This window comes from Entelurus aequoreus, linkage group LG14 (genome assembly GCF_033978785.1).
Source record: "Entelurus aequoreus isolate RoL-2023_Sb linkage group LG14, RoL_Eaeq_v1.1, whole genome shotgun sequence".
Classification (NCBI taxonomy): domain Eukaryota; kingdom Metazoa; phylum Chordata; class Actinopteri; order Syngnathiformes; family Syngnathidae; genus Entelurus; species Entelurus aequoreus.
The window spans coordinates 26,429,298-26,456,641 of NC_084744.1; the positions used below are offsets into that span (position 1 = coordinate 26,429,298).

General features: G+C 40.0%; 1 protein-coding gene across 1 annotated transcript in view; it reads left to right on the forward strand.

Moving 5' to 3' along the window:
• The first annotated feature begins 4,558 nt into the window (after positions 1-4,558).
• LOC133664593 (uncharacterized) overlaps positions 4,559-27,344 on the forward strand; it is a 264,251-nt gene continuing 241,465 nt past the window's right edge. Inside the window, exon 1 of the mRNA XM_062069346.1 lies at positions 4,559-5,096. Coding sequence (XP_061925330.1) covers positions 4,973-5,096 — 124 coding nt within the window. The 5' untranslated portion in view covers positions 4,559-4,972. The remainder of the gene's footprint in view (positions 5,097-27,344) is intronic.

Here is a 27,344-nt window from a genome sequence, read left to right on the forward strand (position 1 = left end):
TCTGGATGGACCGTAATCTTCTGCCTGAGGGGAGAGGGGAGAATAGCTTGTGTCCAGGGTCAGAAGAGTCAGCTGTGACCCGACCCACACACCTCCTGGTCCTGGAGGAGAACAGGTCCTGGAGGGGTGGGAGTTTGCAGCCAATCACCTTCTCAGCAGCACGTACCATGCGCTGCAGTCGATGCTTGTCCCGGACTGTGGCGCCGGGGAACCACACGGTGATGGAGGAGGTGAGGATGGACTCGATGATTGCTGAGTAGAACTGCACCAGCATCTTGGTCGGCACCTTCAGAACTCTTTTCTAACCTTTCTGGGCTTTTGGTGGATGGACACAATATTACAGATTTGAAACTCTGAAATGAGACAATTCTTTACTATTTCTTATTTGCTGTATTTTCTCTGGAACAAAACAAACAAACAAAAACTTGAAACTTGAAAGTTTCCATTCTTCCAAAGGCAAAGGAGTTCATAAAAACAAAACAAAAACCCCCCAGAATTGACCACTTAAAATAATTGCAGGATGTTGTTTTGCAATTGAAGACAACACTTGTTCTTCCTGTGATAGCAAAACAAAATAAACAGTTTATTTTATGAATGTATGCAAAGTTCTCTGTGGGATGATGTACAATATCGGCTTTTGCCTAACACTCCAAACTTGTTTTCTGAAATTGATAATGTTTTGGGGATGTTAAAAAAAACAAAACGTACAAAATATTTAAAACACAATAATGGATTTTTTTATTTTATCCACAAATGTATGTTTGTAAAAACAAAACCATCCTTCCACAAACAATTCAGTAATTTTCTCTCACTTTTATATTGCATAAAGGTCTGGGGACATACATACAAAACAATCACAACACAATCATCATATTCCAAAAGAGAGTAATAAAGATAATTAATAAAATGGGTTATGGAGACCCAACAAATAATTCATAAAGTCACACATTTTAAAATTGTATAAAAGACAATTGTTCAAATGATGTATAAAGTAAATAATAATATGCTTCCTGAAGTGGTCCAGAAGATGTTTCAGATGTGAACCAGTACATATGTATATCATATAAAGGTACTAATCCATGGGATCATTAATAATTAGAAATACAAATATGTCACACTTCAAAATTTCAAACATCTATAAAAAACACTGTTATGAATAAGTCTAAAATTGTCTGATGAATATACAGTATATATACGCATAAATGTTTTTATTGTATGTAAAATATGTATTGTACTGTTTACTTTCACCTTTTCAGTCAAATTGTTCTGTTCAATTTTTAATAAAAGTACACAATGTTGCATATTAATGCATGTACTTGACTGAAAAAAGCACTAATACAAAATATCGAATCCAATGGTTCTCAACCTTGTTGGAGGTACCGAACCCCACCAGTTTCATATGTGCATTCACCGAACCCTTCTTTAGTGAAAAATAAAATGTTATTTTTTTTCAAATTCAAGACAAAGTTTTATGTTTTTTTTACTGGGGCACAAAATGAACCGTGCATGAGCCTTGTTCAAAGAACAAAACCAACACAGTGCATGAACTCACAACAATTTAGACACCTGCAAATCAGATGGAAATTAGAGGGAACATTGTTTGGGGGTATCCATAATATGCCGATAGGAAGAAGTTTTTATTTTCACGATGAGTTGGGTGTGTCTTAACCTCCGCGGCAGAGGCTCCGCCGAACCCCTGAGCCCGACTCACCGAACCCCTAGGGTTCGATCGAACCAAGGTTAAGAACCACTGATCTAAAGAAGCTGAGCAAGCAAAGAAGAAAGTTGTCGGTGCGAAGCGGAGCATTTTGCGAGGGAAGTCAGCAACACAACACAGCCGGCGTTTCATTGTTTACATTCCCGAAAGATGCAGTCAAGATGGAAGAACTCGGACAACAGAGACTCTTACCAGGAGGACTTTGACTTCGATACACAGACGCCTGTAGAGAACTGGGACAACACAGACTCTTACCAAGATTACTTTGATTTGGATACACAGACGCAGACGTGCTACCGTGAGTACGCAGCTGCGCTTCCAAACATTTGATCGCTTGCCCGTACGTGCGTGTCACGTACGTAACTTTGGGTAAATATATAAGCTTTATGAACCTTGGGTTAGGTGAACGGTCCTTTGGGCTGAGTGATTGTGTGTGTTGTGCAGGTGTTTGAATTGTATTGGCGGGTTGTATGGACGGGAGCTAGAAGCTAGGAGCTAGCATAACAAACACCGAGGTGTTTTTATGCGGGATTAATTTGTGGCATATTAAATGTAAGCCTGGTTGTGTTGTGGCTAATAGAGTATATATAAGTCTTGTGTTTATTTACTGTTGTAGTCATTCCCAGCTGAATATCAGGTCACCCCCGGCTCTCACAGCATCTTCCCTATCTGAATCGCTTCCACTCCCCACTAGTCCTTCACTTGCACTTTCCTCATCCACAAATCTTTCATCCTCGCTCAAATTAATGAGGAAATCGTCGCTTTCTCGGTCTGAATCGCTCTCACTTCTGGCCGCCATCACTGTAAACAATAGGGAACTTTGCAGAAATGTTCAACTGACTACGTCACGCTACTTCCAGTAGGGGCAAGGCTTTTTTTTGTCAGATACCAAAAGTTGCGATCTTTATCGTCGTTTTTCTCTACTAAATCCTTTCAGCAAAAATATAGCAATATCGCGAAATTATCAAGTATGACACATAGAATAGATCTGCTATCCTCGTTTAAATAAAAAAAATCATTTCAGTAGGCCTTTAACAAGTAGAACAATATTAGTAAAAATAGAGAATGAATATAGTAGAGAATATGAAGTGGAAAATAGGAACCTGCAAGGGAGTATAATAAGTCCAGTACTATTTTCAATATGATAAGTGGAGTGTTTAGTGAAGTGGAAGGGTTAGTGGAGGTGGCACTGTTTGTGATGATGGAGTGATGTGGAAGAGAGGTAGAAATACTAATCATATAGAAAAGAAAATTCAAAAAGTGGTAAACAATGTTCAAGAATGGGGAACAGCTTGGGGTTTAAGATTCTCTGTTGGAAAGACTAAAGTCATGAATTTTACAAAGAGGAAAGTTCAAAACAAGCTCCAAATTAAACTCTATGGAGAAAATATAGAAGAGGTACAAGTATTTAAATATTTGGGAATATGGTTTGATAAATATATTAACTGGTCAACCCACATCAGCAAAATAGTGGATACAAGTAAAAAGGTGTTTAATATAATGAGGGCTTTGAGGGGTAAAGATTGGGGGGCTGATAGGCAGACATTGAAAGCAATATATATCACTTTAATTCCATCTGTTATTGATTATGGATGCATCATTTATCAATCTGCTTCAAAAACATTACTTGGGAAAATAGACAGGATCCAATCACAGGCACTGAGGTTTTGTTGTGGAGCTACTAAATCAACCCCAGTGGCAGCATTACAAGTAGAAATGAATGAAAAAGCTTTAGACATGAGGAGAGATCAACTGTCAGCAGTTTATTGGGCAAACTTAAAAGGGTCCAAGCAAGAACATCCAACTCACCAAGTGTTACTAAACTGCCAAGAAAAAAAAGAGGTAGAGTTTCAGGTGGATAATAGGAGACATGTGTGAAAAAGTTCTAATTGACAATATTAAAGTTAGCCTACAGTACCAATCCCTGCAATACCACCGTGGATGTATGATAACCCAAAGGTAAATATGCAATTATTAAAGAATAGAAATGTAAATAGGTACCAGGTAGAACAATTGATTGAGGAAACGTTTTTAGACAACATCATAATATATACAGATGCATCCAAAACTATAAATAATAAAGTAGGAGCTGCAGCTCTTATCCCACAAGGAAACATAGTATTAAATAAAAGAATCAGTGATAAGTTATCTTTTTTTACGGGGGAATTGGTCGCAATTTATATGGCAGTTCATTGGATGGAGGAAAATAAAGCAAGGAAAGCAGTCGTGTGCTCGGACTCCAGCAGTGCATTGATGAGCATAAAAAACATAGCATCAGAAACAAGACAAGATTTAGTTTATGAAATAGTTCAGGCAATCTGCAGAATAAATAAAGCAGGAAGTGTGGTAACATTTCTCTGGTACCTGCTCATGTAGGAGTTGTGGGCAATGAGTTAGCAGATAGATACACAAAACAAGCAAGCACTAAAACAGAAGTAAAAATGGAGATGAACCACAGTAAAGAAGAAGTGAAGAACATCATTAAGATAGAAGACAATAAAAAGTGGCAGGATCATTGGAAAAAGACATGTTTTAATACATTGTAGGAAATACAATAGAGAAAGGCAAATACTGGAAAGTAAGTTAGCGAAAGACAAGTTTAGGTTAGTAGTGGAATATATTTTAGGATTGCACTCAGAACACATAGGTTATAAAGCATTATATACATATTTAAAAAAAAGTAGGGATCCACCTCGGTCCACACTCCATTTCAGTAGGTGGCGGTAATGCACACCACAAGGTTGCTTGTCAACCGCCATTAAACCAAAGAAGAAGAAAAAGACCTCGACAAATTGGACATGCGCAGAAGCCAACTTGGAAGTGGTCAATTGAAAGGTTGCTAGCGCGACCTCCTGTACTGTAGAATGTAGTATGGACCATAGGACAGGACGAAGAAGTCCCGTTAAGAAGCTGTGGAGGCCTAAGATGCTCTACTAGTCTGCTGGAAATCCAAAGAAGACGAAGGAGTAAAAAGCAAAATGGCGTTTGACAGAGAAGGCCTAAACGTGGCCACTGGCCATTATTGTTTCTCTATTTGTATTTAGTGCATACATGTACGCATATATGTCGTGTAGTAGATGAAACATTGTTAGTCATTGTTTGTATCCGGATACATTAGTCTGAGCGCACTTTATGTGCTAGCTTAGCTTGCTAGTTAGCTTAGCTTGTTAGCTGCTAACAAAGAGACGCGGACGTTATCAACACATCGCTAAGTAGAGATCAAATGTGAGTGTCAAGTGTTGTGATTGTGTGAAAATGTGCGAAAGAACGATAGCAAAGTATGAGGAGGAACTTTGTCCAACAAAAGAGGAGAAGGAGCGACAACATCAACTACAGGACGCTGTTTTCAAGAAACATCAGGTTGTGTTACACAGAACAGGTTTGTTTACTTCTTACTCTCACATCTTTACTAACTTTATATTTCATTATTAACACTTTTCTTCAATAGGATGATGCTTTGTCTTGTGGGGATGATGCAATGCTTTGATTTAGATACTTCATGAAAACGAGACAGTTTGAGGTTGATGTTCCTCTCAGTTTGTAACAATGTGTGATTGATTGATTGAAGGACTTATGAGAAGTTTGCATAGGAAAGGGTACAGTTTCATCACGGTACACATTCACTGCTACAAGAAAGCCTGACATGGTTTCAGTTGAAATATGTTTTCACTTACACAGAACACAGTACTATGTAGAAAGTAGCATTTAAAGTACAGAAATACTGCTAGAAAATAAAATTTAAAAAAAGAAAAAGGATTTGTCTATTCCCATTTACGAGTAGCCACAACCTAAAATGTATTTTCAAAGCGGCTTTGAAGTTAGTAAGGGATTTACACTCCTTTATGACTATTGATAGGAAGTTCCACATTTTGGTGGTATAGCAGGCAAACAAATTAAAACCTTTTCTAGAGTGAGATCTGGGTTGAATGTGATTGGTACAACTACCTCTGGTGTTATACTGGTGCATATATTTTGAAGTATCTTGAAAGGTACATGAGTATTTTAGTGGTATGGTGTATCTTGTACACCAGACCAACTGCAAGAAGATGTACTCTGTCACCTACCAAGAGCCTCCCCACATTAAGGAAATGGTTGGCGGAAAAGTGAGCCCGAGATGGACGGTTGAGTTGAAGCCCAATCATTTTGTTTTGGGCTGTCTGGAGTTTGTTTTTCAGGGCTTTTAATGCGTCACGGTACCAAACATGAACTCTGTACTCAAAATGGGGTTAAATGAGTGCTTGTGTTAGAGTCTTAAGTGTATTTCTAGCCACCAGCGGGGCGATCCTACTATTTAAGAACAGAATTTGTTGGTTGATTCTTTGACTACCTTGGTAGTCATTTTTTCCCTGGAGAGATTAGTCTCTACGATGCAGCCAAGATAGGTAATCTCATTTTTGTTTGTTATAATATTGTCACCCACTTTGACTGTGAAGTTATCTACTTTTCTGAGGTTAGGAATTGACCCAAAAACCTGTGTACTTGCAAGTCTTAATTTGCCAGTTTGTCATTGAAAGCCTTGCTAGTCTATGTCTTGAGGATTCTATTTTCGTTTGTTTTGTGGCCGTCAGCTTCGGTTCTATGTTCTTTATGGGTTCAGAAAATGATGGAATGATCACTTAAGCCGCATACAGTAGTTCCACTTGTGGTGATCTTAGACTGGTCAGAAGTAACAACGAGGTCTATGAAGGTTTAAAAGGACTCACTCACCCTGGTAGTTTGCTTAATGAGCTAAGTGAGGCAATGTTGGTGGCACAGCTTAGTGAAGGTTTTAAAAATGGGTGCATCCTTTCAGGACATATCTGTGTTCCAGTCCCCAAGAATATGTAAACCTGTATCAACATGTTTACACAAAACTCACATAGTCACATAATACATTTTATACTGTAATGAAATATAATAAGTTCACTTCCTGACTCTGACTTACATGCATCAATAAGTGCAAGTAAACATTCATTTTCAGTAACCAAAGTAGTCAACACTTGATTTATTAAAAGAACATACATGCGACTGACTTCCCTTCAGCGTGTCGTAGATGGTCTCTAATTCCTAAAGAGGAATTGTTGATGGAGATACTCCATAAAACAAAACATAGTAAAACATGTTTTGGTAAAAGTTCCTTTTGGCCCAGCCGACAAAATGACCACAAAAAAGTATTTTGCATGATGACAAAAACATACTATTTAAGTGATTTTGGAATTATATATATATATGTTTTATGTTATTGAAGTTATGGTCATGACTATGTCATTACAAGATCATGGTTAAGTTTAGAGATAAAGTTTATGTGTCATAAACCGTATACACAATAAAATAGTTACACATTTTGCATCATAGTATAAAGTTAAGAATGCCTCAATCAATGCTGCCTCGTACTTATAAAAACTTTTCAAATTGCCCCCCATCAAATTTCGTAGTCTATTTTTGTACTCCCTTTTGAATTAATTTTAGTCGCTGGGACAAGAGGAGGTATGTCCTGCGTTTTTATTGGTTGTTTTGCTACACACTTTTAACACAACACACGAAAGAACACAAATAATGTCATTGCGTTAACAGTGTCAGTCCAAAACTATTTATATTCCAGTGTTTCCCATAAACTGCCAAGATGCCTGTGGCGGTGGGGGCGTGGCTATGGGCGTGGCTATGGGCGTGATCACCATGACATCATCGAGTAATTTGCATAATTTACTACAATGATTTGATTTTCTCTAAAAAAGCCTCAAAAAATGTATACTTACTAATTAATAATAACAGTTTTGTTTTAAACTTCCATCCATCCATTTTACAATATAATTACAACACTTTATGTACATATTTATATACAGATTTGAACAATAAGTTATTCACTGAAATATATTTATTAATTGTGGTTCTTACAAAAAATATATCTTATAAAATATAAAAGCTAAAATGTCTCAAAGCTCTGCCCCTTTAATTAGTGCATACTAAATAATTTAACTTTAGTCTACTACTAAAACCATATTATTTACCAGCAACATAAAGTGAAACAGAGGCAGAGGTGTCCTGCCACAGTCAGTAACAAATAAAACAGAAAACAGTAGTGGTGGTAGATAGACACAGAGCTTCATCAAACATCTGATCCACTGAACAAAGAGCTCCAAAAATCTTGAACTTTAGACTGCCATCAGTTTTACTCCCTACACTTAACCATGTGTTTCCTACTGCCTGCAGACTTTGCACCCTTTGTTATATACACATGTTGTGTTTCTAATATAAATACATTTAATAAAGTCAAATACAAATAAGGCAACAAGAGAAGTATCCTACACTTCTCTTTTGTAAAGTAAATCTGAACAGCCTATATGGGCATCTACATCAACTATATGATTTGCCTGAGAAGCTGGAGAGGACAAAAAAAAATAAAAAAATATTATAATTATTATTTTTTTTAATTATTTTTTTTATTTACATTTTTTTTATTTGTGGCGGACGTAATTCTTTCGTGGCGGGCCGCCACAAATAAATGAATGTGTGGGAAACACTGTATTCTCTCTTTATCTTAATTACTTATTTACCCAACAGACGTCCAGCAGCCCCCTCACATTAAAGAGGAAGAGGAGAATCCACAGCCTCCCCACATTAAAGAGGAAGAGGAGGATCCACAGCCTCCCCACATTAAAGAGGAAGAGGAGGAAGTGTGGATCAGTCAGGAGGGAGAGTGTCTTCTAGGGCAGGAGGAGGATGATGTCACCAAGTTTCCACTGACTGTTGTCTCTGTGAAGACTGAAGAGCATGAAGACAAACCACCTGAGTCCTCACAGCTTCATCACAGTCCAAGTAAGCACAACATCCACATATCATTTTATTCTCAGGGCATTCAATCCATCACAACTGGACTGTTCACTTTGTCTTAGAAGACGTTTGTCCTCTCATCCAAGTAGGCTTCATCACTTCATGCTCATAGACTTCAAGTCTTAAATCTAATCACTGGAATTTAGAGGGGAACTGCACTTTTTTGGGGAATTTTTCTATCGTTCACAATCATTATAAAAGACACGACGATGGATATATTTAAAAAATAAATAAATAAAAATGATCACATTCTAACTAGGGCTGGGCGATATGGCCTTTTTATTAATATCTCGATATTTTTAGGCCATGTCACGATACACCATATATATGTGGATATTTTGCCTTAGCCTTGAATGAACACTTGATGCATATAATTACAGCAGTATGATGATTCTATGTGTCTACATTAAAACATTCTTCTTCATACTGCATTAATATATGCTACTTTTAAACTTTCATGCAGAGAGGGAAACCACAACTAAGTCAATTTAGCAAAAGTGTATTTATTAAACAGTTATTAAGCAGTGGCACAAACATTCATGTCATTTCAAAACAGAAAGTGCAAGATTGTCGGAGACATTTTAAAACAAGATATTAGTGCACTTTTGTGCATGATGTCACTAAGATGACATATCAAAACAACATTAAATTAAAGTGCACTTTTTGTACAGAACGCCACTACAATAGTTAAAAACAAATAAAGTGCACTTTTGTGCATGATGTCACACAAGATATTTCAATAAGTGTCAAATAAAAATGAGCTGCATAATAGGAAATCAAATAGTGTATGTCCTTCACTATGTGGTAGGTTCCTGCGGACGTTATCTCCTTCTGTTGACTTTTTTTTTTCATACGGTGTTGATCTGGAAATGGTTGTTTGGACATTTTGTGGGTGTGGCACCGGCCAAGATGTTGACATGCAGAGTTTCAAGCACTCTTCAATCTCTAGCGGGTGACTTTTCAAATGATGCTACAATAGCAGTGCTGCTACTTTTAGTAGCAACACTTTTGCCGCATACTTGTTCACCATCTACCCGCTTGAAGCCAAACCACCGCCAGACGATGGACCCCCTGCTGTTGTTTTTGGGGAATTAAATATTCCTTCATTTGTTACCAGATTCGCACCTTCTTTCTCTCGTATTACCACTCGCACCACTCCGTTAGCACCACAGCTAACGTTACCATGCCGCTACCTGTCTGCTCCGTGAGAGCGTATGACGTTGCACACGTGACAGTATGTGACGTATGTAAGAAGGTGCGCTTGTTTTATGTCTCTGTGAGAAGGAGAGACAAGAAAGAGTGAGAAGAGCCTGTAGTGTAATGCCTGCAGCTAAAAGCAACTGTGTGAGAACGTATACTCCAATATCACCATATAGTCATTTTCTATATCGCACAGAGACAAACCCACGATTTATCCAGTATATTCCATATATCACCCAGCCCTAATTGTAACTCATAAATGTAAATAAAAGTCCACTTGCAAAGGAGCCAATGGGGGTCCTCTATAACCATCCAAAATACACCAACAATACTCCATTTGCATTTTGTGGCTTGAATATCCACCAAGTATTAGTTGAGTTGAGTTGAGTTTATTTCAAACACGCATGCATACAACATGATACATCACACATGCATGCATACAACATGATACATCACACATGCATGCATACAACATGATACATCACACATGCATGCATACAACATGATACATCACACATGCATGCATACAACATGATGCATCACACATGCATGCATACAACATGATGCATCACGCATGCATGCATACAACATGATGCATCACGCATGCATTAGGATCGTTTTTGTTGAGGTGGATGAGATTTGAGTAGTATTTAGCTTTAGCTAAGGTAAGCATGCGTTTATAAGTTATTTAACTATCACTCCATGCTTGATGGAAAACCTCAAGTTTAGTCGCGCGCCATTTGCGTTCCAGCTTTCTACATGATAATTTAGGAGCTCTAGTTTCTTCTGTAAACCATGGGGTACGCCTTTTAGGCGCCCTTTTTTGCTTTAGCGGTGCTATACTATCAATGGTTTCGCGCAGGGCGTCGTTAAAGTTGTTAGTGAGGTTATCAATAGAGCTGACATAATTTGGGAATGATGCCATTACCGAAAGGCAGTAGGTCAGCAAGAGTCATCGTTGTGGCAGCATTAATGTTGCGGCTGCTATATCAGTTGTTGGGGCGGCATGGCGTAGTGGGTAGAGCGCCCGTGTCAGAAACCTGAGGGTTGCAGGTTCGCTCCCCGCCTCTTACCATGCCGTTGTGTCCTTGGGTAGGACACTTCACCCTTGCCCCCGGTGCCGCTCACACCGGTGAATGAATGTTGAATGAATGATAGGTGGTGGTCGGAGGGGCCGTAGGCGCAAATTGGCAGCCACGCTTCCGTCAGTCTACCCCAGGGCAGCTGTGGCTACGAAAGTAGCTTACCACCACCAGGTGTGAATGAATGAATGATGGGTTTTTAACATGTAAAGCGACTTTGGGTACTTAGAAAAGCGCTATATAAATCCCAGGTATTATTATTATTATTGTTATTATTATTATTATTGGCTTGTTGACAATGAGTCAGAACTTCGAATTTTATAAGGTAATAATCGGACATTACTTTAGTATACGGAAGTATCATAACTTTGGAGGTGGTGACACCCCTGACAAGCACTATATCTATCGTATTACCGTTACGATGCGTGGGTTCATGTATTATTTGTGTAAGACCACAGCTATCAATTATGGTCTGGAGCGCCACGCACTGAGGGTCCGATGGGGTATTTATATGGATATTAAAGTCCCCCATTATGATTATATTGTCGGCGTGCGTCACTAGATCAGCAACGAACTCTGAGAATTCACCGATAAAGTCCGAATAGGGTCCAGAGGGGCGGTAGATAACAGCCAGGTCGAGAGGTAGCGGTGTGACAGACCTCATAGTAAGCACCTCAAACGATTTATATTTATTATTTAGGTTAGGGGTAAGGTTAAAGGCCTACTGAAATGAATTTTTTTTATTTAAACGGGGATAGCAGATCTATTCTATGTGTCATACTTGATCATTTCGCGATATTGCCATATTTTTGCTGAAAGGATATTGTATAGAACAACAACGATAAAGATCGCAACTTTTGGTATCTGATAAAAAAAGGCTTGCCCCTACCGGAAGTAGCGTGACGTAGTCAATTGAACATATACGCAAAGTTCCCTATTGTTTACAATGATGGCCGCATGAAGTGAGAGAGATTCGGACCGAGAAAGCGACAATTTCCCCATTAATTTGAGCGAGGATGAAGAAAGATTTGTGGATGAGTAAAGTGCAAGTGAAGGACTAGTGGGGAGTTGAAGCGATTCAGATAGGGAAGATGCTGTGAGAGCCGGGGGTGACCTGATATTCAGCTGGAAATGACTAAAACAGTAAATAAACACAAGACATATATATACTCTATAAGCCACAACACAACCAGGCTTATATTTAATATGCCACAAATTAATCCCGCATAAAAACACCTAGGTGTTTGTTATGCTAGCTCCTAGCTACTAGCTACTAGCTCGAGCTAGTTATAGCTCGAGCGGGTAATATGGACGGGATCCCGTATATATAACGAGCCAATACAATTCAAACACCTGCACAACACACACACTCACTCAGCCCAAAGAACCGTTCACCTAACCCAAGGTTCATAAAGCTTATATATTTAACCAAAGTTACGTACATGACACGCACGTACGGGCAAGCAATCAAATGTTTGGAAGCGCGCGGGTGGGACCTGATATTCAGCTGGGAATGACTACAACAGTAAATAAACACAAGACATATATATACTCTATTAGCCACAACACAACCAGGCTTATATTTAATATGCCACAAATTAATCCCGCATAACAAACACCTAGGTGTTTGTTATGCTAGCTACTAGCTACTAGCTCGAGCTAGTTATAGCAAGCGATCAAATGTTTGGAAGCGTACTCACGGTATCGCGTCTGCGTCTGTTAACGAAGTCAAAGTCCTCCTGGTAAGAGTCTCTGTTGTCTGAGTTCTTCGATCTTGACTGCATCTTTCGGGAATGTAAACAATGAAACACCGACTGTGTTGTGTTGCTGACTTCCCTCGCAAAATACTCCGCTTCGCACCGACTTTCTTCTTTGCTTGCTCAGCTTCTTTCTCCATAATGCAATGAACAAATTGCAACAGATTCACCAACACAGATGTCCAGAACACATCCAGAATGAGATGAAAACAGCTATTTCGTATTGGCTTCAATGTGGAAGCCATACCTGTGTTCTACTGGCTACGTCACGCACATACGTCATCCTCAGAGGCGTTTTGAACCGGAAGTTCCCCGGGAAATTTAAAATTGCACTTTATAAGTTAACCCGGCCGTATTGGCATGTGTTGCAATGTTAAGATTTCATCATTGATATATAAACTATCAGACTGCGTGGTCGGTAGTAGTGGGTTTCAGTAGGCCTTTAAAGTTTTCATTGTATATTAGTGCGACCCCCCCACCCCTTTTAAGAGGACGGGCAACATGCGCATTCGTATAGTTAGGAGGAGATGCCTCATTTAGCGCAAAAAAATCGTCTGGTTTGAGCCAGGTTTCGCTAAGACCAATGACGTTAAGATTGTTGTCTCTAATGACCTCATTAACTAATAACGTTTTGAAAGACAATGATCTTATGTTTAAAAAGCCCATATTATAGGTAGTGGGCTGTTTTGACGAGTTTTTGTTGAGATTATCCGCAGTAGCAATATTACCAATGTTGCGTTTATTATGCGTAGTGCACTTTAAATAGTTTCGACCATATCTAGGAATTGATATGACAGGAATTTTCCGATTGTTTGCTTGGTGCTGCGATAAACTGGACGTATCATAATTTGCCACCTCAGTAGAATGCATGTCTACCTCTAACACAGTCACAACAGAAAAACATTATGTGAATTGTGTATTATTGTAAGAGAATTGCTATGCGTACATGGATTATCCAGCCTGGTGCTGCCTAGTTCTAGCTTAACTGACTCCTCACCCGGACTCTGTATTTGCCTGTGACCGGGCTTGCTCTAGTGTAGTCAGAGAGATCACAAGTCCTGGCTATGTTTCTCTTTGTAATCTCGGACTGTCTCATCCTAGTGTCATTGGAGCCAACGTGTACAACTATATTCGCATAACTAGCGGTGCGATTAGCCTGTCGTACGTGTTTACTAGGCCTGTTTCGAGTTAGCTCCCTAAGATTAGCTTCAATGTCAGGTGCTCTGGCCCCCGGGATACACTTAATTGTGGCTGGTTTGCTAAGCTTTATGTTTCGGGTGATGGAGTCCCCTATGACTAAGGTGTGGTGCCCGGTAGACTGGGGTGGAGGACTACCTAAAGAGCTAAATCTATTATGTGTCTCAACCGGTACACCGTAGCTTATAGGCCACTTAGGACTGCTACAAGCTGGGCTAGTTAGCCCGCTACAGCTAACGCTAGCAGATGTGTCCGCAACATCTAAAGTTACGAGATTACTCTGCTCTAACTGGCGGACACGGCCCTCTAGCAGAGCCAGCCTCTCCGTGAGTAAGGTGCACGACGCGCAGGAAGCCATACTCACGGTATTTTCTGTCACCGAATGAAGTTCCTGCTGTCTTCCGGGGAGTGGTCACGGTGTGCGGGGAGTAGCTTCCTTCCGACCGACAACCGGCGCCGCCTTTCTCCGCGCTAGCTTCGTTAGCTTAGCAGCTAGCTAGCTGCAGGAGGGGTGGTGAGACAGAGATCGGGTGATTTGCAAGTTAAATAGGACTACTAAATATGTATGGGAAGTAGTAATGAAAGCTGCAAAACAATTAAAAGCACACAGAACGATACTTAGCTTTTTCGCAACAGCGAGCAGTCACGCATGGCAAACCGGAAATAGCAACATAACAGTTGCTAAAACTTTTGTTCACTTCCTGTTCTCAATTTATTCACATAGTACTCCATAAGTAATTACAATACAAATAAATAAATAAATAATACTCGGTGAAGTAAGTTATATTTCATATGGTGAGATGAGTAAGATTATCTTGAAAATGAATGGATGGATGGATGAAATATATTGAGAATGTTTATCATGGTTCTTCTTCTTTGTACTTTGTAAACACTTTAAGTGTGAAGAGATTCTTGAAGTGGATCATATTAGTACATTGTTTGATTTATTTGCTTAATCCATTCCATCATTTAATTCCACATACTGATATACTGAAGGTCTTAAGTGTTGTACGTGCATACAAATGTTTTAAATTTAATTTTTCTCTAAGATTATATTTCTCCTCTTTTTTTGAGAAGAATTGTTGTACATTCTTGGCTAGCAGGTTATAGTTTGCTTTGTGTGTCATTTTAGCTGTTTGCAAATTCACTATGTGGTGGAATTTCAGTATTTTAGATTCAATGATTAAAGGGTTTGTATGTTCTCTATATCCAACATGATGTATTATTATAACTGATCTATCTATCTATCTATCTATATATATATATATATATATATATATATATATATATATATATATATATATATATATATATATATATATATATATATGCATTGTTTTGATTCATTTCAATATCTTACATACACTTGTTATTACATATGTTGACCAGATGTTGAGATATTTGCTGGGAATCCATATTGGTTCTCCACGAGTGTCCCACTTTTGTTGATAAATAAATCTAATCGGCTATTGAATAGTTTTTCCATGATTTTAGAGAATTGTGGAAGTAATGAAACTGGTCTGTAGTTAGTAAACTGGTGTATGTCTCCATTCTTATAAATTGGTACGACTTTTGCAATTTTCATTTTGTCAGCGGAGAGTCATGAAGAGGAGTGGCACACCAGTGTGGGACAGAAGGAGCTACAGGCCCCCTCCCACATTAAAGAGGAGCAGCTTCATGATGAAGATGAAGCTCAGTCCTTACAGCTTCATCACAGTCAAAGTGAGGAGAACAGAGGGGCGGAGCTTGTAAGTCAACACATCACAGAAGCTGATGGAGAGCATTGTGAAGATATAAAGTCAGAACCAGACAGCATCTTTGCTCCACTGTCAGACATGGACCACATGATGTCAGACTCTTCTGATCACAGTGACCACATCCAAAAACCTTTGGAGAGTAAAAATGACTCTAAAGGTGATACGAGACATCACACTAACAACAAACACTTTGACTGCTCTGAATGTGGGAAATCATTTAGACGGAAGAGTGATTTTACAGTACACATGAGAATACATACTGGAGAGAAACCTTTTACTTGCTCTGTTTGTAAGAAGAGTTTCTCCACAAAACATTACATGACCACACACATGAGAACACACACTGGAGATAAACCTTTTGCTTGCTCCGTTTGTAAGAAGAGTTTCTCCAGAAAGCGTAACATTACCACACACATGAGATTACACACTGGAGAGAAACCTTTTACTTGCTCCGTTTGTAAGAAGAGTTTCTCCAAAAAGGGTGACATGACCACACACATGAGAACACACACTGGAGAGAAACCTTTTACTTGCTCAGCTTGTGCTAAAAGATTCAACACTAAGAATGACATGACCACACACATGAGAACACACACAGGTGAGAAACCTTTTACTTGCTCTGTTTGTAAGAAGAGTTTCTCCAGAAAGGAACGCATGACCACACACATGAGAACACACACTGGAGAGAAACCTTTTCTTTGCTCAGCTTGTGCTAAAAGATTCAACACTAAGCAGGAAATGATATTGCACATGAAAACACACACAGGTGAGAAACCTTTTACTTGCCCTGTTTGTAAGAAGAGTTTCTCCAGAAAGCAAAGCATGACCAGACACATGAGAACACACGCTGGAGAGAAACCTTTTTTCTTGCTCAGCTTGTGCTAAAAGATAAATAAATGATAAATGGGATATACTTGTATAACGCATTTCTACCTTCAAGGTACTCAAAGCGCTTTGACAGTATTTCCACATTCACCCATTCAGACACACATTCACACACTGATGACGGGAGCTGCCATGCAAGGCGCTAACCAGCAGCCATCAGGGGCAAGGGTGAAGTGTCTTGCCCAAGGACACAACAGACGTGACTAGGATGGTAGAAGGTGGGGATTGAACCCCAGTAACCAGCAACCCTCCGATTGCTGGCACGGCCACTCTACCAACTTCGCCACGTCGTCCCACACTAAGAAGGAAATTATATAGCACATGAGAACACACACAGGTGAGAAAACTGTTACTTGCTCTGTTTGTAAGAAGAGTTTCTCCATAAAGCAAACCATGACCGCACACATGAGAACACAATGGAGAGAAACTGTTTAGTTGCACTGTGTGTGATAAGATGTTCATGTTTAAGAAGCAAGTGAGTAAACACAAGTGTGTAACAGTCATGGAAGCTGCAGAGATTTAAAAACACTTAAACAGTGATTGTGCTAAATGTAGTTTAAAAACACAGCATGTTTAATATGAATGTATATTTGATGTTGTATGTAGTGCTTCTCGAAATCTTCTAGTCTTATATGTTGTCCTGTAGTTACTTTTTAAGTTGTGTGCATGTATTGAATATTATATATGTAGCTACTATTTTATTATATTTTCTCATTGTTTAAAGAGAGGGCATTTTATTTAAATTTTTTTTTTTTGTGTCTTATAAAATCACACATTTTTTCGATTGCATTTTATTGATGTTATTATCCAATTAAAAGTATGAATGAATAAAATGGTTAACAAAATGTGGACTCTGGTAGATTAGCAGCATTGTTACATCATGGATGTTAACTACTGCAAAACATCAACAAAGAAGAAAAATGCTGAAGTTAGCAACACATCACTGAACTTTAGAGCCATCGTGAGTGGAGTTGCTTGTTTTTATTGCTGCATTTGTACTTATTTCACCTCACATCTTCACTTTTAATCCTAAAGTCTTCTTCAAATATATTGTTGTAGGTTTTTAAGATTTGTGTTTCTGATGTGTGTGTAGACTGTGGAAAGGGTTGTTGTCCCTTGTGGATTCATTTGTTCACTTGCACAGATACATCATCATCATCATCATCACCGGCCCACTAAAAAAGTTTAAAGTTAAAGTACCAATGATTGTCACACACACACTAGGTGTGGCGAAATTATTCTCTGCATTTGACCCATCACCCTTGATCACCCCCTGGGAGGTGAGGGGAGCAGTGAGCAGCAGCTGTGGCCGCGCCCGGGGATCATTTTTGGTGATTTAACCCCCAATTCCAACCCTTGATGCTGAGTGCCAAGCAGGGAGGTAATGGGTCCCATTTTTATAGTCTTTGGTATGACTAACGACTACTAGACGAAACCTTAGCATTAATGTTTTAATATGAGTGTGACCTCATTATTCCTTGATAATAAGACTAAAAATACATATTTAAGCACTGTATTAGAGTACCTCGTGTAGTACTCCAACTCGCCACACGGAGAATTGGGGGCGATAGTGAGCTAGCAGATGCATGTTGCTATCATGTTTTATCAGCGAGGAAGACAGCATTTGTGTTTACTTTTTTGTATATATATATATATATATATATATATATATATATATATATATATATATATATATATATATATATATATATATATATATATATATATATATTTAAGAACACATACTTTCCTTAACAAGTAGAAAATGACACCACAAAAAAGTTAAACAGCAGCAGGACTCAGTAAATATTTTATAATTTTACTAATTAATTAACTATAAAGAGTAACATGACAGTGGATATTTCACAAGAGTTCACCAAAAAGTGTAAAATGGGAATGCTACATAAAATGCTTAACATAGACTGATACTGATACTGTGTAATCATTTATTTATCCTAAAATTATTTTGAGATATAAATTGATGTCCCCCCAATGTTTAACTCATTTCTACGCTCACTGTGTGAAGACTGGAGGTTAATGTACTAATAAAGTAAAAACATTTACAACAAATGATGTGTACATATGTTAGCCAATAACAAGTCCGTCTGTAAGGCACACAAACACATTTATTCAACATCGTTATGAGGTAACATGGAATATGCTAACGTTAAGCTAACTAGCGAGGTGATGCTGTGAAGAGCTGCTCCCTTAGAGATAGGGTGAAAAGCTCTGCCATCCGGGAGGAGCTCAAAGTAAAGCCGCTGCGCCTCCACATGGAGAGGAGCCAGATGAGGTAGTTCGGGCATCTGGTCAGGATGCCACCCGAACGCCTCCCTAGGGAGGTGTTTAGGGCACGTCCGAAAGGTAGGAGGCCACGGGGAAGACCCAGGACACTTTGGGAAGAGTATGTCTCCCGGCTGGCCTGGGAGCGCCTCGGGATCCCCCGGGAGGAGCTGGACGAAGTGGCTGGGGAGAGGGAAGTCTGGGCTTTTCTGCTTAGGCTGCTGCCCCCGCGACCCACCTCGGATAAGCGGAAGAAGATGGATGGATAGATGCACCATCAAAAACGGGTATTTCTCTTGGTGGAAGTTGACTTGCATTTTGTTGTTTTATTAGCAGTTCAAATATTTCATTTTGTCTTTGCAGAATGTGAAAAGTGTAATTATTGTTGGTTGCATGCATGACACTTTCATTCCTTTGTAACATTTCAATTTGTGTTGGTGCCAATAAGTTGTGCACCTGAACTCTCCCTCCTTATAGCAGGTAAGTGTTCAGGTTCCACAGGTGTGATAGATGCTTGCCTTTCATCAGGAAGTTGAATCTTTTTGCTTTTTCAAAAAAAGACTCCATTCCATCTTGCTCTGAATATGCTCGTGACACAAATCGTTCAGCATCTGAAGCTTCAATCTGTGTTTCAAGTTGCAATTTCTCTATTGACTCCGCCTCCTTTTCTAGCACATGCATCCTTTCCATCGCTGAGATGCGCGCCAGGAGCGCGGCTCCTTTGGCTTCCGCTTTGACTTGCACAACACTGATGGATGCAGTAGATGTTATACTTGCACAACACTGATGGATGCAGTAGATGTTGTACTTGCACAACACTGATGGATGCAGTAGATGTTATACTTGCACAACACTGATGGATGCAGTAGATGTTATACTTGCACAACACTGATGGATGCAGTAGATGTTGTACTTGCACAACACTGATGGATGCAGTAGATGTTATACTTGCACAACACTGATGGATGCAGTAGATGTTGTACTTGCACAACACTGATGGATGCAGTAGATGTTATACTTGCACAACACTGATGGATGCAGTAGATGTTGTACTTGCACAACACTGATGGATGCAGTAGATGTCGTACTTGCACAACACTGATGGATGCAGTAGATGTTATACTTGCACAACACTGATGGATGCAGTAGATGTCGTACTTGCACAACACTGATGGATGCAGTAGATGTTATACTTGCACAACACTGATGGATGCAGTAGATGTTATACTTGCACAACACTGATGGATGCAGTAGATGTTGTACTTGCACAACACTGATGGATGCAGTAGATGTTGTACTTGCACAACACTGATGGATGCAGTAGATGTTATACTTGCACAACAATGATGGATGCAGTAGATGTTGTACTTGCACAACACTGATGGATGCAGTAGATGTTGTACTTGCACAACACTGATGGATGCAGTAGATGTTATACTTGCACAACACTGATGGATGCAGTAGATGTTATACTTGCACAACACTGATGGATGCAGTAGATGTTGTACTTGCACAACACTGATGGATGCAGTAGATGTTATACTTGCACAACAATGATGGATGCAGTAGATGTTGTACTTGCACAACACTGATGGATGCAGTAGATGTTGTACTTGCACAACACTGATGGATGCAGTAGATGTTATACTTGCACAACACTGATGGATGCAGTACATGTTGTACTTGCACAACACTGATGGATGCAGTAGATGTTATACTTGCACAACACTGATGGATGCAGTAGATGTTGTACTTGCACAACACTGATGGATGCAGTAGATGTTGTACTTGCACAACACTGATGGATGCAGTAGATGTTGTACTTGCACAACACTGATGGATGCAGTAGATGTTATACTTGCACAACAATGATGGATGCAGTAGATGTTATACTTGCACAACACTGATGGATGCAGTAGATGTTGTACTTGCACAACACTGATGGATGCAGTAGATGTTGTACTTGCACAACACTGATGGGTGCAGTAGATGTTGTACTTGCACAACACTGATGGGTGCAGTAGATGTTGTACTTGCACAACACTGATGGATGTAGCAGATGTTGTACTTGCACAACACTGATGGATGCAGCAGATGTTGTACTTGCACAACACTGATGGATGCAGCAGATGTTGTACTTGCACAACACTGATGGATGCAGCAGATGTTGTACTTGCACAACACTGATGGATGCAGCAGATGTTGTACTTGCACAACACTGATGGATGCAGCAGATGTTGTACTTGCACAACACTGATGGATGCAGCAGATGTTGTACTTGCACAACACTGATGGATGCAGTAGATGTTGTACTTGCACAACACTGATGGATGCAGTAGATGTTGTACTTGCACAACACTGATGGATGCTGTAGATGTTGTACTTGCACAACACTGATGGATGCAGTAGATGTTGTACTTGCACAACACTGATGGATGCAGTAGATGTTGTACTTGCACAACACTGATGGATGCAGTAGATGTTATACTTGCACAACACTGATGGATGCAGTAGATGTTATACTTGCACAACACTTATGGATGCAGTAGATGTTATACTTGCACAACACTGATGGATGCAGTAGATGTTGTACTTGCACAACACTGATGGATGCAGTAGATGTTATACTTGCACAACACTGATGGATGCAGTAGATGTTGTACTTGCACAACACTGATGGATGCAGTAGATGTTATACTTGCACAACACTGATGGATGCAGTAGATGTTGTACTTGCACAACACTGATGGATGCAGTAGATGTCGTACTTGCACAACACTGATGGATGCAGTAGATGTTATACTTGCACAACACTGATGGATGCAGTAGATGTCGTACTTGCACAACACTGATGGATGCAGTAGATGTTATACTTGCACAACACTGATGGATGCAGTAGATGTTATACTTGCACAACACTGATGGATGCAGTAGATGTTGTACTTGCACAACACTGATGGATGCAGTAGATGTTGTACTTGCACAACACTGATGGATGCAGTAGATGTTATACTTGCACAACAATGATGGATGCAGTAGATGTTGTACTTGCACAACACTGATGGATGCAGTAGATGTTGTACTTGCACAACACTGATGGATGCAGTAGATGTTATACTTGCACAACACTGATGGATGCAGTAGATGTTATACTTGCACAACACTGATGGATGCAGTAGATGTTGTACTTGCACAACACTGATGGATGCAGTAGATGTTATACTTGCACAACAATGATGGATGCAGTAGATGTTGTACTTGCACAACACTGATGGATGCAGTAGATGTTGTACTTGCACAACACTGATGGATGCAGTAGATGTTATACTTGCACAACACTGATGGATGCAGTACATGTTGTACTTGCACAACACTGATGGATGCAGTAGATGTTATACTTGCACAACACTGATGGATGCAGTAGATGTTGTACTTGCACAACACTGATGGATGCAGTAGATGTTGTACTTGCACAACACTGATGGATGCAGTAGATGTTGTACTTGCACAACACTGATGGATGCAGTAGATGTTATACTTGCACAACAATGATGGATGCAGTAGATGTTATACTTGCACAACACTGATGGATGCAGTAGATGTTGTACTTGCACAACACTGATGGATGCAGTAGATGTTGTACTTGCACAACACTGATGGGTGCAGTAGATGTTGTACTTGCACAACACTGATGGGTGCAGTAGATGTTGTACTTGCACAACACTGATGGATGTAGCAGATGTTGTACTTGCACAACACTGATGGATGCAGCAGATGTTGTACTTGCACAACACTGATGGATGCAGCAGATGTTGTACTTGCACAACACTGATGGATGCAGCAGATGTTGTACTTGCACAACACTGATGGATGCAGCAGATGTTGTACTTGCACAACACTGATGGATGCAGCAGATGTTGTACTTGCACAACACTGATGGATGCAGCAGATGTTGTACTTGCACAACACTGATGGATGCAGTAGATGTTGTACTTGCACAACACTGATGGATGCAGTAGATGTTGTACTTGCACAACACTGATGGATGCTGTAGATGTTGTACTTGCACAACACTGATGGATGCAGTAGATGTTGTACTTGCACAACACTGATGGATGCAGTAGATGTTGTACTTGCACAACACTGATGGATGCAGTAGATGTTATACTTGCACAACACTGATGGATGCAGTAGATGTTGTACTTGCACAACACTGATGGATGCAGTAGATGTTGTACTTGCACAACACCGATGGATGCAGTAGATGTTGTACTTGCACAACACTGATGGATGCAGTAGATGTTGTACTTGCACAACACCGATGGATGCAGTAGATGTAGTACTTGCACAACACTGATGGATGCAGTAGATGTAGTACTTGCACAACACTGATGGATGCAGTAGATGTAGTACTTGCACAACACTGATGGATGCAGTAGATGTAGTACTTGCACAACACTGATGGATGCAGTAGATGTAGTACTTGCACAACACTGATGGATGCAGTAGATGTTGTACTTGCACAACACTGATGGATGCAGTAGATGTTGTACTTGCACAACACTGATGGATGCAGTAGATGTTGTACTTGCACAACACTGATGGATGCAGTGGATGTTGTACTTGCACAACACTGATGGATGCAGTAGATGTTGTACTTGCACAACACTGATGGATGCAGTAGATGTTGTACTTGCACAACACTGATGGATGCAGTAGATGTTGTACTTCCACAACACTGATGGATGCAGTAGATGTTATACTTGCACAACAATGATGGATGCAGTAGATGTTGTACTTGCACAACAGTAAAGGATGCAGTAGATGGATGCAGTAGATGTTATACTTGCACAACACTGATGGATGCAGTAGAGGTTGTACTTGCACAACAACGATGGAGGCAGTAGATGTTGTACTTGCACAACACTGATGGATGCAGTAGAGGTTGTACTTGCACAACACTGATGGATGCAGTAGATGTTGTACTTGCACAACACTGATGGATGCAGTAGATGTTGTACTTGCACAACACTGATGGATGCAGTAGATGTTATACTTGCACAACACTGATGGATGCAGTAGATGTTGTACTTGCACAACACTGATGGATGCAGTAGATGTTGTACTTGCACAACACTGATGGATGCAGTAGATGTTGTACTTGCACAACACTGATGGATGCAGTACATGTTGTACTTGCACAACACTGATGGATGCAGTAGATGTACTTGCACAACACCGATGGATGCAGTAGATGTTATACTTGCACAACACTGATGGATGCAGTAGATGTCGTACTTGCACAACACTGATGGATGCAGTAGATGTCATACTTGCACAACACTGATGGATGCAGTAGATGTTATACTTGCACAACACTGATGGGTGCAGTAGATGTTGTACTTGCACAACACTGATGGATGCAGTAGATGTTGTACTTGCACAACACTGATGGATGCAGTAGATGTTGTACTTGCACAACACTGATGGATGCAGTAGATGTTGTACTTGACAAACACTGATGGATGCAGTAGATGTTGTACTTGCACAACACTGATGGATGCAGTAGATGTTGTACTTGCACAACACTGATGGATGCAGTAGATGTTATACTTGCACAACACTGATGGATGCAGTAGATGTTATACTTGCACAACACTGATGGATGCAGTAGATGTTATACTTGCACAACACTGATGGATGCAGTAGATGTTGTACTTGCAGAACACTGATGGATGCAGTAGATGTTGTACTTGCACAGCACTGATGGATGCAGTAGATGTTGTACTTGCACAACACTGATGGATGCAGTAGATGTTGTACTTGCACAACACTGATGGATGCAGTAGATGTTGTACTTGCACAACACTGATGGATGCAGTAGAGGTTATACTTGCACAACACTGATGGATGCAGTAGATGTTGTACTTGCACAACACTGATGGATGCAGTAGATGTTATACTTGCACAACACTGATGGATGCAGTAGATGTTGTACTTGCACAACACTGATGGATGCAGTAGATGTTGTACTTGCACAACACTGATGGATGCAGTAGATGTTGTACTTGCACAACACTGATGGATGCAGTACATGTTGTACTTGCACAACACTGATGGATGCAGTAGATGTTATACTTGCACAACACTGATGGATGCAGTAGATGTTATACTTGCACAACACTGATGGATGCAGTAGATGTTATACTTGCACAACACTGATGGATGCAGTAGATGTTGTACTTGCAGAACACTGATGGATGCAGTAGATGTTGTACTTGCACAACACTGATGGATGCAGTAGATGTTGTACTTGCACAACACTGATGGATGCAGTAGATGTTGTACTTGCACAACACTGATGGATGCAGTAGATGTTGTACTTGCACAACACTGATGGATGCAGTAGATGTTGTACTTGCACAACACTGATGGATGCAGTAGATGTTATACTTGCACAACACTGATGGATGCAGTAGATGTTGTACTTGCACAACACTGATGGATGCAGTAGATGTTATACTTGCACAACACTGATGGATGCAGTGGATGTTATACTTACACAACATGATGGATGCAGTAGATGTTATACTTACACAACATGATGGATGCAGTAGATGTTATACTTGCACAACACTGATGGATGCAGTAGATGTTATACTTGCACAACACTGATGGATGCAGTACATGTTGTACTTGCACAACACTGATGGATGCAGTACATGTTGTACTTGCACAACACTGATGGATGCAGTAGATGTACTTGCACAACACCGATGGATGCAGTAGATGTTATACTTGCACAACACTGATGGATGCAGTAGATTTTGTACTTGCACAACACTGATGGATGCAGTAGATGTCATACTTGCACAACACTGATGGATGCAGTAGATGTTATACTTGCACAACACTGATGGGTGCAGTAGAAGTTGTACTTGCACAACACTGATGGATGCAGTAGATGTTATACTTGCACAACACTGATGGATGCAGTAGATGTTGTACTTGCACAACACTGATGGATGCAGTAGATGTTGTACTTGCACAACACTGATGGATGCAGTAGATGTTGTACTTGCACAACACTGATGGATGCAGTAGATGTACTTGCACAACACCGATGGATGCAGTAGATGTTATACTTGCACAACACTGATGGATGCAGTAGATTTTGTACTTGCACAACACTGATGGATGCAGTAGATGTCATACTTGCACAACACTGATGGATGCAGTAGATGTTATACTTGCACAACACTGATGGATGCAGTGGATGTTATACTTACACAACATGATGGATGCAGTAGATGTTATACTTACACAACATGATGGATGCAGTAGATGTTATACTTGCACAACACTGATGGATGCAGTAGATGTCATACTTGCACAACACTGATGGATGCAGTAGATGTTATACTTGCACAACACTGATGGGTGCAGTAGATGTTGTACTTGCAGAACACTGATGGATGCAGTAGATGTTGTACTTGCACAACACTGATGGATGCAGTAGATGTTGTACTTGCACAACACTGATGGATGCAGTAGATGTTATACTTGCACAACACTGATGGATGCAGTAGATGTTGTACTTGCACAACACTGATGGATGCAGTAGATGTTATACTTGCACAACACTGATGGATGCAGTAGATGTTGTACTTGCACAACACTGATGGATGCAGTAGATGTTATACTTGCACAACACTGATGGATGCAGTGGATGTTATACTTACACAACATGATGGATGCAGTAGATGTTATACTTACACAACATGATGGATGCAGTAGATGTTATACTTGCACAACACTGATGGATGCAGTAGATGTTATACTTGCACAACACTGATGGATGCAGTACATGTTGTACTTGCACAACACTGATGGATGCAGTACATGTTGTACTTGCACAACACTGATGGATGCAGTAGATGTACTTGCACAACACCGATGGATGCAGTAGATGTTATACTTGCACAACACTGATGGATGCAGTAGATTTTGTACTTGCACAACACTGATGGATGCAGTAGATGTCATACTTGCACAACACTGATGGATGCAGTAGATGTTATACTTGCACAACACTGATGGGTGCAGTAGAAGTTGTACTTGCACAACACTGATGGATGCAGTAGATGTTATACTTGCACAACACTGATGGATGCAGTAGATGTTGTACTTGCACAACACTGATGGATGCAGTAGATGTTGTACTTGCACAACACTGATGGATGCAGTAGATGTTGTACTTGCACAACACTGATGGATGCAGTAGATGTACTTGCACAACACCGATGGATGCAGTAGATGTTATACTTGCACAACACTGATGGATGCAGTAGATTTTGTACTTGCACAACACTGATGGATGCAGTAGATGTCATACTTGCACAACACTGATGGATGCAGTAGATGTTATACTTGCACAACACTGATGGATGCAGTGGATGTTATACTTACACAACATGATGGATGCAGTAGATGTTATACTTACACAACATGATGGATGCAGTAGATGTTATACTTGCACAACACTGATGGATGCAGTAGATGTCATACTTGCACAACACTGATGGATGCAGTAGATGTTATACTTGCACAACACTGATGGGTGCAGTAGATGTTGTACTTGCAGAACACTGATGGA